The sequence below is a fragment of the Tympanuchus pallidicinctus genome, unplaced genomic scaffold (genome assembly GCF_026119805.1).
Source record: "Tympanuchus pallidicinctus isolate F22 unplaced genomic scaffold, pur_lepc_1.0 scaffold204, whole genome shotgun sequence".
NCBI lineage: Eukaryota > Metazoa > Chordata > Aves > Galliformes > Phasianidae > Tympanuchus > Tympanuchus pallidicinctus.
Window position 1 is genome coordinate 24,312 of NW_026294727.1, and position 17,027 is coordinate 41,338.

Sequence of the window (17,027 nt, forward strand, 5' to 3'; positions counted from 1 at the left end):
ATGATCTTCAAGGGCCCCCCCCCCCCCCATCCCAACCATTCCATGGCTCTATGACCTTTAAGGACCTTTCCAACCCAACCATCTCACAGCTCCAACGTTTTCGAACACTCTTCCAATGCAAACTCATTCTATGGCTCTGTAATCTTCGAGGACCCTTCCAACTCAATCACGCCACGGCTCCGTGATCTTTAAGGTCTCTTCCAAAGCAAGCGTTCTGTTCTCTGTGATCTTTAAGGACCCTTCCAACCCACCCACCCCACGGCTCTACGATGCACAGGGGCACCCACAGTTCTACCAGGCGCTCGGAGCCCCATCCCATGACCTGGAACATCTGCAGGGACGGAGCACCAGCACAACCGCCATCAGTCTGCATCAGTGCCTCGCTGCCCAGAAACCTTCTTACCTTTTATGCAATCTCAGCCTCGCCTCTTTTAGAGCGAAACTCCTTGTCCTTGTCTGTGATCTGATGGTTCCACCCCTCCTGGAGCCAACCCTGCCCCTGGGCACCCAAGAGCACCGCTCTCTACCACTTCCCTATCCAAGAAGTGCCCCAAATCCCCCCGAAATCCCCCCTCAAAAAAAAGTCCCCACCGTATTGAGAGAAGCAGAGCAGCCTTACCGTAGCAGAAGACAGACTTCATGTGGTCCTGCTTGGCCATCCCCAGCATGGGCAGCATGGTCCCCAGGATGGAGTTGAGGAAAGGCACCATCCCGAACACTGCGGGAGGAAACGCGGAGCTGTGGGTGCCCCACACCTGGAGGTGCCCGAGGCCATGGATGGGGGCCCTGGGCAGCCTGAGATGGTGGGGGGCAGCCAGCCCACGGCAGGGCTGGGTCTGGGGGGTCCCTTTCAACCCATCCTGTGGTTGTACGATCTTTAAGGACCTTTCCGACCCACCCATGCCATGATCCTATGATCTTTAAGGACCCCAGTATACGGTGAGCACCCAACGTTCACCCAGTGCCAAGCTAACACCGATCCAAAAGCAACCCAGGACCAACCCAGGTCCAACACTGACCCAACACCAACCCAGGGCCAACACCAAAACCAACGCCAACCCTGTGCCAACCTAACACCAAATCAATGCCAATCCAACGCCAAGCCAACATCAACTCAATGCTGACCCAAGGCCAACAGCACCGACGAAACAACATCAACCAACCCAACATCAACTCAGTGTCAACCGAGTGCTGAAGCAACGCAGACCCAACGCCAATCCCAACGCCAACTCAGTGCCAACTCAGCACCAACCAAACACCGACCCGACGCTGATCCAGAGCCAAACTAATGCCAATCCAAAACCAATCCACTGCCAACCCAATGCCAATTCAGCATCAACAGAACTCCAACACAATGTCAACCCAAAGCCAACTAAATGCCGAGCCAGTGCCAACCCAGCACCGAACCAATGCCAAGCCAATGCCAATCAAGCATCAACCCAGTGCTGACCCAATATAACCCAATGCTGATCCAATATCAACCCAACACCAACCCTACGCCAACCCAACACCAACCCAGTGCCAACCTGATGCTGACCCGATGCCAACTCAGTGCCAACTCAACACCAACCCAGCACCAAACACCAACCCAGCACTGACTCAGTGCCAAACCAATGCCAATCCAATACCAATCTAGTACCAACTCAACGTCAACTCAATGCTGAACCAACACCAATCCGGTGCCAGCCAAACTCCAACCTAAAATCAACTCAACACCAACTGAACATGAAGCCAATGCTGATCCAGTGCCAACCCAGCACCAAACCAGTGCCAACCCAGCCCTGATCCAATGCCTGTCCAACGCCAACCCAACAGTGACCCAACACTGACACAATGCCAACCCAGCATCAAACCAATGCCATCCCAACGCCAATCCAACACCAATCCAATGCCAACCTAATGCTGACCTAATATACCTCAACACCAACCCGATGCCAAACCAACACCAACCTAGTGCCAAATCAATGCCAACCCAATGCCAATTCAATAGCAACCCAACACCAAACCAATGCCAAACCAGCACCAACCCAATGCCAACCCAGTGCCAACCCAACACTAACCTGGTACCAACCTAATGCTGACTAATATACCTCAACCAACCCAATGCCAAAGCAACACCAACTCAGTGCCAAATAAAGGCCAACCCAATGCCAATTCAATATCAAACCAACACCAAACCAATGTCAAACCAACACCAACCCAACGCCAACCCAACACCAACCAACAACAACCTAATGCTGACCTAATATACCTCAACACCAACCCGATGCCAAATCAAAGCCAACCCAATGCCAATTCAATAACAACCCAACACCAACCCAATGCCAACCAACACCAAGCCAGTGTCAAACCAACACCAACCCAGTGTCAAACCAACACCAACCCAACACCAACCCAATGCCAACCCAATGCCAACCCAATACCAACCCAATGTCAAACCAACACCAACCCAGTGCCAAATCAACGCCAACCCAACACCAAACCAATGTCCAACCAACACCAAACCAATGTCCAACCAACACCAAACCAATGTCAAACCAACACCAACCCAATGTCAAACCACCACCTCCAACCCAATGCCAACCTAACACCAACCCAACGTCAAACCAACACCAACCCAATGCCAACCCAACACCAACCCAACGTCAAACCAACACCAACCCAATGCCAACCCAACACCAACCCAGTGTCAAACCAACACCAACCCAGTGCAAATCAATGCCAACCCAACACCAAACCAATGCCAACCCAACACCAAACCAATGTCCAACCAACACCAAACCAATGTCCAACCAACACCAAACCAATGTCAAACCAACACCACCAACCAATGCCAACCCAACACCAAACCAATGTCAAACCAACACCAACCCAACACCAACCCAATGCCAAGCCAACACCAACCCAATGTCAAACCAACACCACCAACCTAATGCCAACCCAACACCAAACCAATGTCCAACCAACACCAACCCAACACCAACCCAATGCCAACCCAACACCAACCCAGTGTCAAACCAACACCAACCCAGTGCCAAATCAACGCCAACCCAACACCAAACCAATGTCCAACCAACACCAAACCAATGTCCAACCAACACCAAACCAATGTCAAACCACCACCTCCAACCCAATGCCAACCCAACACCAACCCAATGTCAAACCAACACCAACCCAACACCAACCCAATGTCAAACCAACACCAACCCAATGTCAAACCAACACCAACCCAACACCAACCCAATGCCAACCCAACACCAACCCAATGTCAAATCAACACCAACCCAACACCAACCCAATGCCAACCCAACACCAACCCAATGTCAAACCAACACCAACCCAACACCAACCCAATGCCAACCCAACACCAACCCAATGTCAAACCAACACCAACCCAATGCCAACCCAACACCAACCCAACGTCAAACCAACACCAACCCAGTGCCAAATCAACGCCAACCCAACACCAACCCAATGTCCAACCAACACCAACCCAACGCCACCCAAACGCCGACCCAGAGCCAACCCAATGCTGACCAAAGCCACACACACCAGACGCAGGAGGGCGAGCTCACCGTTGGACACCGCCAGGTTGGCGAAGGTCTGCATGACGAAGTAATGCGGCAGGATGCCCGGCTGGAACTTGGTCAGCACCTCCTCCATCACTTTGTTGATGAAACGCTGCCCGACCGCCACCAGCACGCTGCTGGCTGCCTGCTGCCATTCCCAGACCACCTCCTGTGTGCCAGGAAGGGACGGCTGTCGCTTTGCTGAGCGCTGCCCGGCGTTGGAGGGAGCGACAACCGCAGCCCCTCAGCTCCCACCTTCGATTTGGTCATCTCGTTGGATGCCAGGAAGATGACCACCTTCGCCGTGCTTTTGTCCAAGCTGGAGATGTTGTTCTTCACCACCGTTTCCATCGCCTTCAGGATGATGACGCGGTGCGGATAGGCCAGCTGTGAGGGAGGGACAGAGGGGGCACGTGGCAGCGTGGGGCGCGTGGGACACGGCACGCATCCCCTACAGAATCACAGCATGGCCCGGGTTGGAAGGGACCTCAAGGATCACGGAGCTCCAACCCCCCACTGCATGCAAAGCCACCAACCTCCACATTTCACAGCAGCCCAGGCTGCCCAGGGCCCCATCCAACCTGGCCTCGAACACCTCCAGGGATGGACGGGGCATCACAGCCTCTCTGGGCAGCTGTTGCAGCCCCTCACCGCTCTCACAGCACACAACTTCCCCTGACATCCAACCTCAATCTGCCCTCCCTCAGCTTCAAACCATCCCCCTCGTCCTGCTGCCATCTCCCCTTGCACAGAGCTGACTCCCCTCCTGTCTGCAGGCTCCCTTGAGGCACTGCAGGCTGCACTGAGGTCACCCCGCAGCTTCTCTCCTCCATGCTGAACGAGCCCAGCTCCCTCAGCCTGTCTTTGCAGTGGAGGTGCTGCAGCCCCCTGCTCATCTCTGTGGCTCCTCTGCACCCTCTCCAACAGCTCCCTGTCCTTCTTGTGCTGGGGGCTCCAGCCCTGGACGCAGTGCTGCAGACGGGGCCTCACAAGAGCAGAGCAGAGGGGGACGATCACCTCCCTGTCCCTGCTGGCCGCCCCTCTGCTGATGGAGCCCAGGATCCCATTTGCTTTCCAGCTGCAATGCACACCGCTGCCTCATGTTCAGTTTTTCACCCCCCCAGGACCCCAGGGTCCTTTTTGCAGGGCTGCTCTCTGTACAAATGCCTGCGATTCCTCCGGCCCAAGTGCCAGCCTTGCACTTTGCTGCGTTGAACCTCATCAGGTTCACCCAGGGCCCATCTTTCAAGCCCGCTGAGGTCCCTCTGAATGGCGTTCCTTCCTTCCACAACCCAGGGGGACCAGCAGGACGGACCGGCTCGCATTTCCCAGATGTTTCCCACCTACAAACCCCCTCCCCAGCCCTCGCTCCGGTTCCCTTCCCCCCGCAGTGCCCACCTTGTCGTGCTGCCGCAGATACTCGTCGCAGCAGTGCAGGATCTCCTCGGGCTCGGCCTCCCCCAGGTAGCACAGAGCGTTGTAGATCTGCTCCTGCACCAGCGGCTCCTTGTCCGTCGTGGCGTCCATCAGGGTGGTGGCGAGGCCTGCGCGAGGCAGAGATGCTTCAGCGGATCTCCCAGCTCCCATCCCAACGGCAAAACCTCTCTGCGGGCCTCGGCGCCAAAGAAACCCAACTGGAAGGGATCCACACGTGACTTTCCCCTGCAGCCACTGGGGGTTTCCAAACCTGGAGACGCTGAACAAGACGCAGCTCTCCAGCTGTGCCCTGGAGGGCAGAGCAGAGGGGAGCAGCACCTCCCTGCCCTGCTGCTGCACTCTGGCAATGCACCACAGGGTCCCGTCGGCCCTCTTGGCAACCAAGGTTCACTGCTGGCTCCTGGTCAACCGTTGGCCAACTGTTGGTCATCTGTAGGCCCTATTGGCCACCAGGGCTCACCGCTGGCTGTCTTGGCCACCAGAACGTACTGCTGACTCGTGGTCAATCATTGGGTCTTCTCGGCCACCAGGACACACTGCTGGCTTGTGGCCAACGGCTGGTGACTCTTAAGCCACCAGGATCAACAGCTCCTGGTCTGCAGAGCTTCTTTCCAGTCACGGTCATTCATTGGTCAACTGTTGGTCAACCACCAGCTCTCTTGCTTATCAGGGCTCACCGTTGGCTCGTGGTCAACCAATGGCCAACTGGTGGTCAACCACTGGCTGTCTGAGCCACCAGGGCTCATGGTCAATCCCTGCTCTACTGCTGGTCATCTGTTGGCCCTATTGGCCACCAGGGCTCATGGTCAATCCCTGCTCACCGCTGGCTGTCTTGGCCACCACAGCACACTGCTGACTCACGGTCAACCGCTGGTCACCTGTTGGCCACCAGGACCACCAGGTCCCAGTCTGTAGGGCTTCTTTCCAGTCATGGTCAGTCATTGGCCAACTGTTGGTCAACCATTTGCCCTTTTGGCTACCAGGGCACACTGCTGGCTCATGGTCAACCGCTGGTCACCTGTTGGCCACCAGGACCACCAGGTCCCAGTCTGCAGGGCTTCTTTCCAGTCACGGTCATTCATTGGTCAACTGTTGGTCAACCACCAGCTCTCTTGCTTATCAGGGCTCACCGTTGGCTCGTGGTCAACCAATGGCCAACTGTTGGTCAACCGCTGGCTGTCTGAGCCACCAAGACATATTGCTGACTTGTGGTCAATCCCTGCTCTACTGCTGGTCATCTGTTGGCCCTCTTGGCCACCAAGGCTCACTGATGGCTCATGGTCAATCCCTGCTCTACTGCTGCTCATCTGCTGGCTTTCTTGGCCACCAGGGCTCACCGCTGGCTCATGGTCAATCCCTGCTCTACTGCTGCTCATCTGTTGGCCCTATTGGCCACCAGGACTCACCGCTGGCTGTCTTGGCCACCACAGCACACTGCTAACCCACGGTCAACCGCTGGTCACCTGCTGGCCACCAGGACCACCAGGTCCCGATCTGTAGGGCTTCTTTCCAGTCACGGTCAGTCATTGGTCAACCACCAGCTCTCTTGCTTATCAGGGCTCACCGTTGGCTCGTGGTCAACCAATGGCCAACTGTTGGTCAACCACCAGCTCTCTTGCTTATCAGGGCTCACCGTTGGCTCGTGGTCAACCAATGGCCACCTGGTGGTCAACCACTGGCTGTCTGAGCCACCAGGACATACTGCTGACTCGTGGTCAACCATAGGTCAACCATTGGCTCTCTTGGCCACCGCTGGCTCATGGTCAATCCCTGCTCTACTGCTGCTCATCTGTTGGCCCTATTGGCCACCGGGGCTCACCGCTGGCTCATGGTCAATCCCTGCTCTACTGCTGGTCATCTGTTGGCCCTCTTGGCCACCAGGGCTCACCGCTGGCTGTCTTGGCCACCACAGCACACTGCTAACCCACAGTCAACCGCTGGTCACCTGCTGGCCACCAGGACCACCAGGTCCCAGTCTGTAGGGCTTCTTTCCAGTCACGGTCATTCATTGGTCAACTGTTGGTCAACCACCAGCTCTCTTGCTTACCAGGGCTCACCGTTGGCCCGTGGTCAACCAATGGCCAACCGTTGGTCAACCACTGGCTGTCTGAGCAACCAGGACATACTGCTGACTCGTGGTCAACCACAGGTCAACCATTGGCTCTCTTGGCCACCGCTGGCTGATGGTCAATCCCTGCTCTACTGCTGCTCATCTGCTGGCCCTATTGGCCACCAGGGCTCACCGCTGGCTCATGGTCAATCCCTGCTCTACTGCTGGTCATCTGTTGGCTCTCTTGGCCACCAGGGCTCACTGCTGGCTCATGGTCAATCCCTGCTCTACTGCTGGTCATCTGTTGGCCCTCTTGGCCACCAGGGCTCACCGCTGGCTCATGGTCAATCCCTGCTCTACTGCTGGTCATCTGTTGGCCCTCTTGGCCACCAGGGCTCACTGCTGGCTCATGGTCAATCCCTGCTCTACTGCTGGTCATCTGCTGGCCCTATTGGCCACCAGGGCTCACCGCTGGCTCATGGTCAATCCCTGCTCTACTGCTGCTCATCTGCTGGCCCTATAGGCCACCAGGGCTCACCACTGGCTCATGGTCAATCCCTGCTCTACTGCTGCTCATCTGTTGGCCCTATTGGCCACCAGGGCTCACTGCTGGCTGTCTTGGCCACCACAGCCCACTGCTGCCTCACGGTCAACCCCTGGTCACCTGCTGGCCACCAGGACCACCAGGTCCTTCACTGCAGAGCTCCTTTCCAGCAGCTCAGCCCCAACCTGCACAGGTCTGTGCAGTTGTTTGTCCCCCCAGCCACCCCCCAAACCCCAATGCAGGACCCTCCACTCACCCCGTGTTGAACCCCCTCAGCTTCCCTCCCCCCAGCCCGGCTCTCACTCATTAACAGCGAGTGGAGACGCAGCTCTGAGAGGTGCCTCGTTATTTTGGAGCAGCGCTTTACTCATTAGGGCCGCCGTCATAATAAGGCTAATTAATTTCAGAACAAGCTGTCTCCAAACGCTCTGCACGGAGCGCGTCGCCGTGCTGCAAGGTGACATGGGATGGGGCATGGGAGCCCCCACCAACCCCAAAGACCCCCCCCCCCGTGGACCCCATGCAACCACCATGGACACTACAAGGACCCCTCAGAAACCCCACAAGACCCTCTTAGAACCCCTTCAGGCTCCTGCCCAAGAACCCCATGAGACCCCCTCAAGGATGCCAGAAAATCCCCCCACAAGACCCTTGAGGAGTTCCTGAAACCCCCCTAAGGACCCCATAGACCCCAATATGGGCCCCATAAGATCCCTCCATTAATCCCAAGAGACCCCCACAGACCCCACGAGGCCCTCGTGAATCCCATGAGACCCTCATGAACCCAAAGAGACCTCATGAGACCCCTCAGGATCCTGTGAGAGCCCCATCTGAACCTCCACAAACCCTACATGACCCTCATGGACCCCTCCTCTCAGACCCTCCTCCCCCCAAAGACCCCATGAGATCCCCCAAGACCCCTCTAAAGACACAAAACCCTTCCCCTAAAGACGCCATGAGACCCCCATGGACCTCACAGGAGCTCTGTAGATCCTACAAAACCCCTCCATGAAATCTTCTCATGGACCCCCCAAGGACCCCAGGGACCCCACAAGACCCCCAGGGACCCCACTCAAATTCCCTCAAGGACCCCATGAGACCCCCCCCCCCTCCCCAGACCCTTCTATAGACCTCACAAGGTCCTCAAGACCATTCTGAACCCCCCCCCCCCCAAGAGACCCCTATGGATCTCACAGGACCTCCGTAGACCCCCGCAAGACCCCTTCGCAGACCCCATGAAATCCCCTCATGGACCCTACAGGACTCCCATGGATCCTACTTAGATTCCCCTAAGGATCCCATGAGCCCCCCCAGACCCCTCTATAGACCCCTCCAAGCCTTCCTGAACCCTCCCTCCCCCTCCCCCCCCCCCCCCCATGAGACCCCCTATGGATCACAGGACCTACAAGACCCCGACTGCCACACGGGACCCTACAAGACCCCACAGCTGCCCCCTCACCCCCTACCAGGGACCTTTCAGTGGTGGCAGAACCACAGGGATGGGCTCCAAGCTGGGGGGCAGTGGGGGGGGGGGGGGGGGCAAAATATCCCAGTTTGGGTTAAATTCTGAATTCCAACCCAAAGGGACGGATGTCTGCCCCCATCCTCGCGGTCACATGGCCAGCGTGACCCAGCACTGCCAGTAATAATTAATAATAATAATAATAATAATGTATTAATTTCCAAGGCAGTCTGGGATTAATGAGGGTAAGGAGCAGCGCTGGGAAGGGCTGAGTCCGACCCAGAGTGAATTTCTGGGGCACGGAGCTGCGCGTGAGGAGAGCGGCCGCAAGCCCACAGCACGGAGCTCTGACCTCAATTTGGGGAGAGGGGAGCGGGGGGGCTTAAAGGGGGCACGGGCAGAGGGGGGGGAGAGGTATCTTATGGGGCAGAGGGATGGGGCAAGGGGGAATGGTTGATCTGCAAGGACCTTCCATCCCAACCATCCCACGGCTCTGTGATCTGTAAGGACCTTCCATCCCAACCATCCCATGGCTCTGTGATCTGTAAGGACCCTTCCATCCCAACCATCCCATGGCTCTGTGATCTGTAAGGACCTTTCCAACCCAACCATCCCACGGCTCTGTGATCTGTAAGGACCCTTCCATCCCAACCATCCCACTGCTCTGTGATCTGTAAGGACCCTTCCATCCCAACCATCCCATGGCTCTGTGATCTGTAAGGACCCTTCCATCCCAACCATCCCATGGCTCTGTGATCTGTAAGGACCCTTCCATCCCAACCATCCCATGGCTCTGTGATCTTTCAGGACCCTTCCATCCCAACCATCCCACGGCTCTGTGATCTGCAAGGACCTTTCATCCCAACCATCCCACGGCTCTGTGATCTGTAAGGACCTTCCATCCCAACCATCCCATGGCTCTGTGATCTGTAAGGACCTTCCATCCCAACCATCCCACGGCTCTGTGATCTGTAAGGACCTTCCATCCCAACCATCCCATGGCTCTGTGATCTGTAAGGACCTTCCATTCCAACCATCCCATGGCTCTGTGATCTGTAAGGACCTTCCATCCGAACCATCCCACGGCTCTGTGATCTGCAAGGACCCTTCCATCCCAACCATCCCATGGCTCTGTGATCTGTAAGGACCCTTCCATCCCAACCATCCCATGGCTCTGTGATCTTTCAGGACCCTTCCATCCCAACCATCCCACGGCTCTGTGATCTGCAAGGACCTTTCATCCCAACCATCCCACGGCTCTGTGATCTGTAAGGACCTTCCATCCCAACCATCCCATGGCTCTGTGATCTGTAAGGACCCTTCCATCCCAACCATCCCATGGCTCTGTGATCTGTAAGGACCCTTCCATCCCAACCATCCCATGGCTCTGTGATCTGTAAGGACCCTTCCATCCCAACCATCCCATGGCTCTGTGATCTGTAAGGACCTTTCCAACCCAACCATCCCACGGCTCTGTGATCTGTAAGGACCCTTCCATCCCAACCATCCCACTGCTCTGTGATCTGTAAGGACCTTCCATCCCAACCATCCCATGGCTCTGTGATCTGTAAGGACCTTCCATCCCAACCATCCCATGGCTCTGTGATCTGTAAGGACCCTTCCATCCCAACCATCCCATGGCTCTGTGATCTGTAAGGACCTTCCATCCCAACCATCCCATGGCTCTGTGATCTGTAAGGACCCTTCCATCCCAACCATCCCATGGCTCTGTGATCTGTAAGGACCCTTCCATCCCAACCATCCCATGGCTCTGTGATCTGTAAGGACCCTTCCATCCCAACCATCCCACGGCTCTGTGATCTGCAAGGACCTTTCATCCCAACCGTCCCATGGCTCTGTGATCTGTAAGGACCCTTCCATCCCAACCGTCCCACGGCTCTATGATCTGTAAGGACCCTTCCAAGTATCTCATGGTTTTGTGATCTTTAAGGACCTGTTCACCCCAACGCATCCTATCATTCCACGTCTTTACAACCTTCAAGGACCCTCCCAACCCATTCTACGCTCCCATGACCTTTCAAGACCTTCCCAACCCAATCATTCCATGATTCTGTGATCTTTCAGGACCTCCCCAACCCACTCCATCTGATTTTATCTATGCTATTCCAGACCCCTCCCCCCCATACTCCATTCTCTCTATGAACCTTCCAGGATCCACCCTCCTATTTTGCCTATGACCCAACCAGAACTGCTCCTCCTATTCCCTCCATGACCCTTTCAGGATCCCCCCTTCCATTTTCTCTGTGCCCTTCCAGGACCCCTCCCCTCCATTCTTCCTATGACCCTTCCAGGATCCCCTCCCATTCTCTGTATGGCACTTCCAGGACCACCCCTCTCCCATCCTCTCTCTGCCCTTCCAGGACCCTCCCTCTCATTCCCTCTGTGCCTTTCTGGGACATCCCCCCCAGTGCCCCATTCCCTCTGCGCCCTTCCAGGACCTCCATCCCATTCTCTCTATCCCCACACCCCATTTTCTCTGTGCTCTTCCAGGACCCCCTCCCCCTTTCACCCTGTACCCCCCTCTCCCACTCCATTCTATCACCCTTCCAGGACCCTCCTATTCCCTTTGTGCCCTTCCACAAAACCCTCACTCCATTCCCTCTGTGCCCTTCCAGGACCCCCCCCTTCCATTCCCTCTATACCCTCCCAGGACCCCTTCACCTCCCCTCCCACCCCATTCTATCACCCTTCCAGGACCGCTCCAATCCCCTCCTATTCCATTCTATCACCCTTCCAGGACCCTCCCCTTCCCTCTGTGCCCTTCCACACCTCTCCCCTCCATCCGCCCCCCCAAAACTGCATTCCCTCTGTGCCCATCCAAGACCCCTCCCCCCCTCCATTCCCTCTATACCCTTCCAGGACCCCTCCATCCCCCCTCCCATTCCATCCTCTCTACGATCCTTCCAGGACCCTCCTATTCCCTCTGTGCCCTTCCACACCTCTCCCCTTCCCCCCCCCAAAACTGCATTCCCTCTGTGCCCATCCAATACCCCCCCCCTCTCCATTCCCTCTATACCCTTCCAGGATCTCCCCTCCCACTCCATTCTATCACCCTTCCAGGACCGCTCCAATCCCCTCCCACTCCATTCTATCACCCTTCCAGGACCCTCCCCTTCCCTCTGTGCCCTTCCACACCTCTCCCCTTCCCCCCCCCAAAACTGCATCCCCTCTGTGCCCATCCAAGACCCCTCCCCTCTCCATTCCCTCTATACCCTTCCAGGACCCCTCCATCCCCCCTCCCATTCCATCCTCTCTACGATCCTTCCAGGACCCTCCTATTCCCTCTGTGCCCTTTCACAACCCTCTTCACCCCCAAACTGCATCCCCTCTGTGCCCATCCAAGACCCCCCCTCTCCATTCCCTCTATACTCTTCCAGGACCCCCCTCCCACTCCATTCTATCACCCTTCCAGGACCCTCCCCTTCCCTCTGTGCCCTTCCACACCTCTCCCCTTCCCCCCCCCCCCAAAACTGCATTCCCTCTGTGCCCATCCAAGACCCCTCCCCCCCTCCATTCCCTCTATACCCTTCCAGGACCCCTCCATCCCCCCTCCCATTCCATCCTCTCTACGATCCTTCCAGGACCCTCCTATTCCCTCTGTGCCCTTTCACAACCCTCTTCACCCCCAAACTGCATCCCCTCTGTGCCCATCCAAGACCCCCCCCTTCTCCATTCCCTCTATACCCTTCCAGGACCCACCCCCTCCCACTCCATTCTATCACCCTTCCAGGACCCTCCCCTTCCCTCTGTGCCCTTCCACACCTCTCCCCTCCATCCGCCCCCCCAAAACTGCATTCCCTCTGTGCCCATCCAAGACCCCTCCCCCCCTCCATTCCCTCTATACCCTTCCAGGACCCCTCCATCCCCCCTCCCATTCCATCCTCTCTACGATCCTTCCAGGACCCTCCTATTCCCTCTGTGCCCTTCCACACCCCTCCCCTTCCCCCCCCCAAAACTGCATTCCCTCTGTGCCCATCCAAGACCCCTCCCCCCCTCCATTCCCTCTATACCCTTCCAGGACCCCTCCATCCCCCCTCCCATTCCATCCTCTCTACGATCCTTCCAGGACCCTCCTATTCCCTCTGTGCCCTTTCACAACCCTCTTCACCCCCAAACTGCATCCCCTCTGTGCCCATCCAAGACCCCCCCTCTCCATTCCCTCTATACCCTTCCAGGACCTCCCCTCCCACTCCATTCTATCACCCTTCCAGGACCCTCCCCTTCCCTCCGTGCCCTTCCACACCCCTCCCCTTCCCCCCCCCAAAACTGCATCCCCTCTGTGCCCATCCAATACCCCCCCTCTCCATTCCCTCTATACCCTTCCAGGACCCACCCCCTCCCACTCCATTCTATCACCCTTCCAGGACCCCTCCATCCCCCCTCCCATTCCATCCTCCCTACGATCCTTCCAGGACCCTCCTATTCCCTCTGTGCCCTTTCACAACCCTCTTCACCCCCAAACTGCATCCCCTCTGTGCCCATCCAAGACCCCCCCCTCTCCATTCCCTCTATACCCTTCCAGGACCCACCCCCTCCCACTCCATTCTATCACCCTTCCAGGACCCTCCGCACTCACGCCGGGTCCGTGCCTCCATGATGCTGCGCGTCCGCAGCCCCCCGAGCCCGGGCGCGGCCCAACGCTGCGCCCCCGCGGTCCCTATGGTTCCTGGGTTCCCCCTCACGGCACCGGGGGTCGCGGGGCTGCGGTGACCGCCGCCATCGGCGCTGGGGGGGGGGCGCGGGGTGGGGGAGGGGTTCCCGGTACGCGGGGTTCCTCTCCGCTCCCGGCGCCGCTTCCGGGTCTTGGCCCCGCCCCTTCCTGAGGCCCCGCCCCTCGCGCGTGAAGGCGACCGAATCGCGCGTGCGCACGGCTGGGGACGGGCCCCATCCCCCCGAGTTGTCACGTGGTGCGGAAGGGGAGAGTAGTCACGTGAGGAGTGCGGTCACGTGGTGGGGGCGCGCCTGACCCTGAGGCATTACAGGGTTATGGGCGGGGGGGGGAGGAGTTATGGGGCACCCCACAACTATTGAGGGGTCTATAGGGCAGCACAGGGCTATGGGGAGAGCTATAGGGCACCCCACAACTATTGAGGGGTCTATAGGGCAGCACAGGGCTATGGGGAGAGCTATAGGGCACCGCACAACTATTGAGGGGTCTATAGGGCAGCACTATGGGGAGAGCTATAGGGCACCCCACAACTATTGAGGGGTCTATAGGGCAGCACAGGGCTATGGGGAGAGCTATAGGGCACCCCACAACTATTGAGGGGTCTATAGGGCAGCGCAGGGCTATGGGGGGAGCTATAGGGCACCCCACAACTATTGAGAAGGTTCTATGGGGCAGTGCAGGGCTATGGGGAGAACTCTGGTTGTGCTATGGTTGGACTATGGGATGCCCCATAGATCTATGGGGCACTGACACAGGTCATGGGATCTATGGGGCACTGTAGGGGCACCCCAGAGGTTTCGAGGGGAGCTGTGGGGCGCTGGAGGGCAGCCCAGGGCTCTTTGGGGGCACTATGGGGTGGACTACAGGGCGCTATAGGGCAGTGGGGGGCCTCTACACACTCACCCACCCCCAGCTTCCCACATCTATGGGGCTGATGTGGGTCAGAGGGGTCTATAGGACGCCCCAAGGCTATAGGGAAAGCTATAGGGCACCCCACAACTATTGAGGGGTCTATAGGGCAGCACAGGGCTATGGGGGGAGCTATAGGGCACCCCACAACTATTGAGAAGGGTCTATGGGGCAGCGCAGGGCTATGGGGAGCTCTGGTTGTGCTATGGTTGGACTATGGGATGCCCCATAGATCTATGGGGCACTGACACAGATCATGGGATCTATGGGGCACTGTAGGGGCACCCCAGAGGTTTCGAGGGGAGCTGTGGGGCGCTGGAGGGCAGCCCAGGGCTCTTAGGGGGCGCTATGGGGTGGACTACAGGGCGCTATAGGGCAGTGGGGGGCCTCTACACACTCAGCCACCCCCAGCTTCCCACATCTATGGGGCTGATGTGGGTCAGAGGGGTCTATAGGACGCCCCAAGGCTATAGGGAAAGCTATAGGGCACCCCACAACTTTTGAGGGGTCTATAGGACACCCCATGGCTATGGGGAGAGCTATAGGGCACCCCACAACTATTGAGGGGTCTATAGGGCAGCACAGGGCTATGGGGAGAGCTATAGGGCACCCCACAACTATTGAGGGGTCTATAGGGCAGCACAGGGCTATGGGGGGAGCTATAGGGCACCCCACAACTATTGAGGGGTCTATAGGGCAGTGCAGGGCTATGGGGAGAGCTATAGGGCACCCCACAACTATTGAGGGGTCTATAGGGCAGCACAGGGCTATGGGGGGAGCTATAGGGCACCCCACAACTATTGAGGGGTCTATAGGGCAGCACAGGGCTATGGGGAGAGCTATAGGGCACCCCACAACTATTGAGAAGGGTCTATGGGGCAGTGCAGGGCTATGGGGAGCTCTGGTTGTGCTATGGTTGGACTATGGGATGCCCCATAGATTTATGGGGCACTGACACAGATCATGGGATCTATGGGGCACTGTAGGGGCACCCCAGAGGTTTCGAGGGGAGCTGTGGGGCGCTGGAGGGCAGCCCAGGGCTCTTTGGGGGCGCTATGGGGTGGACTACAGGGCGCTATAGGGCAGTGGGGGGCCTCTACACACTCAGCCACCCCCAGCTTCCCACATCTATGGGGCTGATGTGGGGCAGAGGACCCCCAGGGCAGGGAGCAGAGCTCAGTTTGGGGCTCCAAAAAACCTTTTGTGTTTCTCTCTCGTATTCCAATCTCTATTTCTGTTTCTTGACTTCCCCGAATGACGCGGAGCCGCCCCACGTGGGCGCCCCCCAAGTAGGGGGGGGATCCCCACCTGCGGGACCCCGACGTCCCCCAGGCCAGGGCACCGCGGGCCCCACATCGACCCACGGCGTTTTGTCCCGCGGGGCGGCGCTGCCGTCACCTCCAAAAAGAGAAAGGTTCAGTTAAAGCCAATGCTTCTGTGATCTTCCAGGACCTTTCCAACCCAACTCATCCCGTGGTTCTATGATCTGTGAGGACTTTTCCAACCCAATCATTCCATGGCTCTGTGATCTTCAAGGACCTTTCCAACCCAACCCCTTTCATGGTTCTATGATCTTTAAGGACGCTTCCAACCTCTTCCATGGCTCTGTGATCTTTAAGGACCCTTCCAACCCAACCATTCCATAGCTTTATGATCTTTAAGGACCTTTCCAACCCAACCATTCCATGCCTCTGTCATCTTCAAGGACCTTTCCAACCCAACCCCTTTCATGCTTCTATGATCTTTAAGGACCCTTCCAACCCCTTCCATGGCTCTGTGATCTTCAAGGACCTTTCCAACCCAACCCCTTTCATGGCCCGGTCATCTTCAAGGACCTTTCCAACCCAACTCCTTCCATGGCTCTGTGATCTTCAAGGACCTTTCCAACCCAGCCACCCCACAGCTCTACGACCTTCAAGGACCCTTCCAACTCAACCCAACCACCCCACAGCTCTACGACCTTCAAGGACCCTTCCAACTCAACCCAACCACCCCACAGCTCTACGACCTTCAAGGACCCTTCCAACCCAACCCAACCACCCCACAGCTCTATGACCTTCAAGGACCCTTCCAACCCAACCCAGCCACCCCACAGCTCTACGACCTTCAAGGACCCTTCCAACTCAACCCAACCACCCCACAGCTCTACGACCTTCAAGGACCCTTCCAACCCAACCCAACCACCCCACAGCTCTACGACCTTCAAGGACCCTTCCAACCCAACCACCCCACAGCTCTACGACCTTCAAGGACCCTTCCAACCCAACCCAACCACCCCACAGCTCTACGACCTTCAAGGACCCTTCCAACCCAACCCAACCACCCCACAGCTCTACGGCCTTCAAGGACCCTTCCAACTCAACCAC

The 17,027-nt window shown here is 57.4% G+C and overlaps 2 protein-coding genes and 1 long non-coding RNA gene across 38 annotated transcripts in view; 1 reads left to right on the top strand and 2 right to left on the bottom strand.

Annotated features, from left to right (window-relative positions):
* The window catches only part of LOC128081283 (maestro heat-like repeat-containing protein family member 1), a 29,551-nt gene extending 24,262 nt beyond the window's left edge, over nt 1–5,289 (bottom strand). The window contains exons 1-4 of one of the 2 annotated variants that reach the window (XM_052684359.1): nt 4,968–5,289; nt 3,825–3,956; nt 3,576–3,738; nt 620–718 (exon numbers count right to left, since the gene is read on the bottom strand). In XM_052684359.1, coding sequence (XP_052540319.1) covers nt 620–718; nt 3,576–3,738; nt 3,825–3,956; nt 4,968–5,156 — 583 coding nt within the window. In that variant the 5' untranslated portion in view covers nt 5,157–5,289. Of the gene's footprint in view, nt 1–619; nt 1,015–2,651; nt 2,706–3,575; nt 3,739–3,824; nt 3,957–4,967 lie in introns of those variants that run through there. The other variant, XM_052684358.1, reaches the window with a different exon arrangement.
* Nucleotides 5,290–9,204: 3,915 nt separating this feature from the next.
* LOC128081284 (uncharacterized) lies at nt 9,205–16,995 on the bottom strand. 35 transcript variants are annotated; one of them, XM_052684365.1, is made up of 8 exons: nt 16,201–16,253; nt 10,553–10,893; nt 10,339–10,509; nt 10,168–10,211; nt 10,042–10,083; nt 9,958–9,999; nt 9,573–9,830; nt 9,205–9,530 (listed from the first exon to the last, which is right to left on the bottom strand). In XM_052684365.1, exons 1-8 carry the CDS (start codon nt 16,221–16,223, stop codon nt 9,276–9,278), a joined length of 1,176 nt encoding a protein of 391 aa, XP_052540325.1. In that variant the 5' UTR covers nt 16,224–16,253; the 3' UTR covers nt 9,205–9,275. The 35 variants fall into 35 exon arrangements, 33 of the variants coding, with proteins under 33 accessions (XP_052540325.1, XP_052540335.1, XP_052540332.1 ...); XM_052684375.1 differs by lacking the exon at nt 10,168–10,211 and having other exon boundaries at nt 10,596–10,893; XM_052684372.1 differs by lacking the exon at nt 10,042–10,083 and having other exon boundaries at nt 10,168–10,254; nt 10,596–10,893.
* On the top strand, nt 14,092–15,280 carry LOC128081286 (uncharacterized). Its single transcript, XR_008207129.1, has 3 exons — nt 14,092–14,352; nt 14,760–14,861; nt 15,207–15,280. It is a non-coding gene; the product is annotated as an uncharacterized LOC128081286 (long non-coding RNA).
* Nucleotides 16,996–17,027: the final 32 nt, after the last annotated feature.

Coding starts and splice junctions, on each gene's coding strand:
- LOC128081284 (XM_052684361.1), bottom strand. CDS start 16,223: ATGAAAGGGGTTGGGTTGGAAAG. Junction 10,894..16,200: donor AAAGGGGTTGGGTTGGAAAG/GTCCTTGAAGAT, acceptor TTGGGATGAAAG/GTCCTTGCAGATCACAGAGC. Junction 9,831..9,957: donor TGGGATGGTTGGGATGGAAG/GTCCTTACAGAT, acceptor TTGGGATGGAAG/GGTCCTTACAGATCACAGAG.